Genomic DNA, 5,350 nt, shown 5'->3' on the forward strand with positions numbered 1-5,350 from the left:
ATTGGATCACCCTTCCATTGCTGAGTTTGCGAGAATAGTTTCAATTTCTCACTATATTTGCTCCCATAAATTTTGCCTGCAATATGGACAAAAAGACACCAAAAAAAAAAGTACTCGTAATATAGGCAGAAACTCTAGTTAAAATTATAGACCACCCATATTTGTGACTAAATGGAGAACATAAGCTACCCGGAACCAGTATTAAGATGTTTTGGAGATGACGGTGATGATGATTATTTATTTAATATAGTTGTATATTATTATATATTCATTTAACATATTCATATGATATAATGCACATATAATATATTCATTTAATAAAGTTATAGATTTAAACACTTGTAAGGTAGTATGTTCACACACACATGCACACGAGCATGCAGAAACACATGTGTACAGACACACGCACGCATGCACCAGGCCAGGTGTAATTCTTACATACCACTGTATGCACCCTTAGGTATTTTTTATATGTATCCCTGTTAGCATCTGTTGACATCATCTTCTGCATTTAAAGAGTTATTGATTTAAAATAAAACAATCAATTTTACCTAAAAACATTTAGAACAGATCAGTTGCTGGATATCAGAGCCAAAGTCATAAAACATTTTTTAAAATGTTTTATTTCAAATTGTGGAAGCTTACTGCCCCCAAATCAACCTGTATGTTGTATTAATTCCCTGCAGATACCATCATTTTACTTAGAAGATTCCAGATCACAGTGGTGCCACCGTGGGGTCAATGGATAGGTACAACATGTCCTCCTCAGGCTTCACCCTCCGGGGGCTGTTCGACAGGAAGGACATTGCAGGCTTTCTTTTCGTCATCATCTCCCTCATCTTCTTCGTTGCGCTGGTGGCCAACGGGGTCATGATCTTCCTGATTCGCACCGACTCCCGGCTCCACACCCCCATGTACTTCCTGCTCGGCCACCTGTCCTTCATCGACATGACGTACATCTCCACCATCGTGCCCAAGATGCTGTTTGATTACCTGCGGGGTCAAAGAACCATCTCCTTTGTGGGGTGCACAGCTCAGCACTTCCTCTACCTCACGCTGGTGGGGGCCGAGTTCTTCCTGCTGGGCCTCATGGCCTACGACCGCTACGCGGCCGTCTGCAACCCGCTGCGCTACCCTGTCCTCCTGAGCCGGAGGGTCTGCTGGGTGATCATAGCGGGGTCCTGGTTTGGAGGCTCCTTGGATGGCTTTCTGCTAACGCCCATCACCATGAGCTTCCCTTTCTGTGCTTCCCGGGTGATTAACCACTTCTTCTGCGAGGCCCCCGCGGTCCTGCGGCTGGCGTGTGCTGACACAGCGCTCTACGAGACGGTGATGTACGTGTGCTGTGTGGTGATGCTGCTCATCCCCTTCTCTGTGGTGATTGCCTCCTACGCCCAAATCCTGACTACCGTGCACCGCATGAGCTCAGCAGAGGGCAGGCAGAAAGCATTTGCCACCTGCTCATCCCACATGACGGTGGTGACATTGTTCTATGGGGCCGCCATGTACACCTACACGCTGCCTCACTCATACCACAAGCCAAACCAGGACAAGGTCTTCTCCGTGTTCTACACCATCCTCACCCCAATGCTGAACCCGCTCACCTACAGCCTGCGAAACAAGGATGTGACTGGCGCTCTGAAGAGGGCACTGGGCAGGCTCACAGCATGAAGAGCGGCGGGAAGCCTTGTAGCAGCGGCCTCCCTCTCATGCAGACTGTGACTGGCAGCCCCTGTGGTCAGCGTGGCCATGCACTCAGGGAGGGGTTAAACAGGAGAGGGCTCCATTGTGCAGAAAAAAAAAAAAGATCCATGTAAAGAGGGTGGCCTCTTGGTCTCCCTCCTTCATCTCTTCTTTCCTTTCTTACATCTCCCCTTTCTCTTGCCCTGTATTAAGAAAAAAATATTCCCCATGGTTTTTGGTCACATGAATTAAAAATACTTGCTATGCACTTTTACCTTTTGGAGGTAAAACTCCAGGGATAAAACATGTGCCTAGCCTGGGGCAAATAAACCATTGAAACCAAAATCAGTCAAAGGGAGGAATAAAGTGGGAGAAACCTGTGTATCACCCACGGGTAGCTGTCTACTCCTGTAACACCTGTGTCTCTCGCTAGCCGGCTGCAAAAATACCCTGCCCAACCTCTCTGGTCCAGATATTCCCTGTGCGCCCTCGTAATCACTATTGATATGGAGATGCACTAAGGCCAGGCCAGAGATTCTGGAAATACTGAAATATTACCCACAGGAGGTAAATTACATGTGACTTTAAATAGCATGAACTGTGTCTAGGAGAGCAGGGGGAAAGATGGTACTTTGGAGATGTATGGTACTGCCATATAACCTAGGAAACCATCTAAAAATAAGAGAATTACCACCTTTTCTATTCTGAAGGGTAATACTCTGACCCAGACCTTTAGGAAGACAGTGGTGTATGTGTTCCAATTTGTCAGGTGGAAGGAAAAGTGACTGAATATAATTTTCTAAAATAGCCATGTACTCAGGGCAATCATCATGTGTTTGATACTCTAAGAAGAAATACAGTATTTAACTTTTGTTCATTTGCAACACATTAGTGAAAACTATTTTCCAGATAAGTTAATAATGATGACTAAGAGCAGAGGATTTGCACAGAGAGAACAACATGAGAGCACTGAATGCCTGAGTGTTTTCCAAATATTGGAGAGACATACTGGAATACGGGTTGAGTGGATAGTAAAATCATTTTTGAAATATGCCACAGGGTCATTAAAGTTAAGCATATACCATCAGGGAAGAGGAGTCAGCTCAGAGTTCATACCCATGCCCCCCACTTCTCCAAGAAGTGAGGACAGTAAACATGGTCAATATGCTGTTTGATTTTATAAGGGGGTGATGAGGGATCAAAAATGAAATATTATCATCATATTGGTCAATTTCATAAAATTTAATGATTTACATGCCTTGCCAGATTCATCCTCCAAAAACCTAGTAAGAAATGCAGCACCTCTTATTTGTCCTAAATTATACATGAGAATAGTCGGGCTCACAGATGTAAGGGGCTTCTGTAGGGGAACATTTTTGATTAGTCCACCAGATCAAAGGGTTTCAAGAGATGCGATGTTTGAACACTACACCTTTCAGATTCAGCTTCCTTATCCATTCATCAGTTTATTCACTCATGTATCATAGCTGTGAGCAAGACAGATAAAACACTTGCACTCAAGATGTTTACAACCCAATGGGGGAAAGACAATGAAAAGGAAAAGAAGCAAGCAAGCAGAGAAACCACTCATATCTCCACATCACACTGTACGTAGCAGCAGAGACTTAAGCCGAACATGTCTGCACTCAGTCCCCCAGCAGGCATGCAGTTGGGTGAATTTCTGACAGAGGTGTTTGCATAGTCTTTGCCAACAGGTATGTGGTAACAGACGAAAAAATCAGCTCACTGATAATAAAATGGGTAAATAAATTGTGACATATTCATACAACAGGAGTGCACATTCTCATACTGCTGGCAACAATGTGGATTAATCTCAGAAACATGAAGAGGTACAGAAGCAAGTCACCAAAGATACACTGAGCTGAAGAACAGATGCAGCACAACATGCTTTTGGAAGGTCAGTGGCTGGCAGGCTGCACAGGCAGTTTTCTGTTTGTTCCTGTGAATGCAGATTATATGCCCAGTGTTCAGCTTGAGAAAACTGATCAAGTTCAACTTCTCTGTATATTGAATATTTTTATGCTTATTACACTTCAATAGGAAGTTAAATATAACTCATAGCAGATACATACCTCATTTTCTTTACCCATTCATCCACCAGTAGATGCTCAATTTGTTTCAGTGTTTTAGTTAATGTGATGTTTGCTGCAATAAATACTGTGGTGCACATGTCTCTTCAAGCAGGGATTTCCCACAGTGGCTGCACCGACCCGCCATCCCATGGCCATGTGAAAGGATCCCCTCACCCACTCTCATCTTGTGTCATCTTATTGATGACAGCCAGTCTCGTATGAGGGTTGATCTCATCGTGTTGTACACCTTGAACTAATATAATGTTATAAGTCAATTTATCAATAAAACTGGGAAATAGGACCCACGATACAATGTGAGAAAAGTGTAGCAGAGTGGGCTAGTGGAGAACAGCGGAGTGCTGCTCAAGCTGTGGTGGTCAAGGGGGGCCCCCCGGCGAGGCTTACATTTGAGCAGGAGAGAAAACAGGCACAGGGATGTTCAGGAGGAGAGCCTTCCCGTCAGGAAGGACAGCAGGTGTAGGTGCACCGAAATAGGGAAGCTGTGTACAGAAAGCTGTTCAGTGAGGCTGCTCCAAAGTGATGGATAGAGAGACAAGTCTGGAAACGGGCAAGGCCAGAGCAGGAGATCCCCATATACCCCCCACACAGTGGAGCCTTATTACTTATATTTTAATGAAAAGCCACTGATGGATTTCAAGTAAAGGAAAGTCAGATATTGACTGACATGGTGAGAATACTACCCTGGCTGCTTTATAGAGAATGGACTGTAGGAGAAAGCATTAAAGCAGAAGACCTCTCTGGAGGCTTTTATTGTGTTCTGAGGAGAGACATCCTAGCATGAGTGTCAGAAGTGGAGGGGATAAAACACTATGACTGGGACTATGTTTTGAAGGCATGGATGACAGACAGATAGAAGTCAGGTGTGGAGGATGGAGATCAAGAAAAGACCCTGTGAGCTGGGCTGAGCAGTTAAGCAGACGGCTGGCCTGTTTTCTGGAAGAGACTAAAGCAGGGTTTGGGTTTGGGTATTTAATTAAGAGCTTTCTTTTGAGCATATAAAGTTTGAAATGTCTACTGAATATCTGAATAGCAATGTGAGATAAGAAGCTGGGTATTCTAGTCTGGATATCATCTGAGTTGCTAGGTGGGAAGACAGGCTTCTGAGGTCCCTGGTGTTACCATGGCCTTCAAGGACCAGAGAGGAGATTAAATGAAAACAACTCGGGAGGGACTGTGCGGAGATATGAAGACCTGGTCTAGGAAATTGCCACATAAAAACGTCAAGCCGTGGAAGAGTAAGTGGAAATAAAGGGGTAGAAGAGATATACAAACCCAGGGAGTGTGGTGTGATGGAATCCTGGGAAAGAGTCTTTGCAGTAGAAGGGTTGAGTCCCCCATGTGAACATTGAGCATGATTCAAGTAACGTGAAAGAGAAAGCAGTTCACCTGAGTAGGCAAATAGTCACTCGTGTTATTGGCAAGGGGTTTGCAAGGAGTAATGGAGAACAGCCTCTGAAGCAGATGAAGGACAGAAAGGGGTTCAGAAATGGGAGACAGCTTCCAGACTTTGCTTTGAATAGCAGAAGAAAGATGAAATTTTATTGGGAGATTTA

At 44.3% G+C, this 5,350-nt stretch overlaps 1 protein-coding gene across 1 annotated transcript; it reads left to right on the plus strand.

Moving 5' to 3' along the window:
• Positions 1-741: 741 nt before the first annotated feature.
• Positions 742-1,671, plus strand: LOC108391927 (olfactory receptor 2T1). The gene has a single exon (XM_037008849.2). The coding sequence runs from the start codon at positions 742-744 to the stop codon at positions 1,669-1,671; it is 930 nt and encodes a 309-aa protein (XP_036864744.1).
• Positions 1,672-5,350: the final 3,679 nt, after the last annotated feature.

The sequence above is a fragment of the Manis javanica genome, chromosome 14 (assembly GCF_040802235.1).
Source record: "Manis javanica isolate MJ-LG chromosome 14, MJ_LKY, whole genome shotgun sequence".
In the NCBI taxonomy this organism is placed as follows: Eukaryota; Metazoa; Chordata; class Mammalia; order Pholidota; family Manidae; genus Manis; species Manis javanica.

Bases quoted from the DNA above. Each gene is read 5' to 3' on its own strand.
- LOC108391927 (XM_037008849.2), top strand. From the start codon at position 742: ATGGATAGGTACAACATGTCCTCCTCAGGCTTCACCCTCCGGGGGCTG.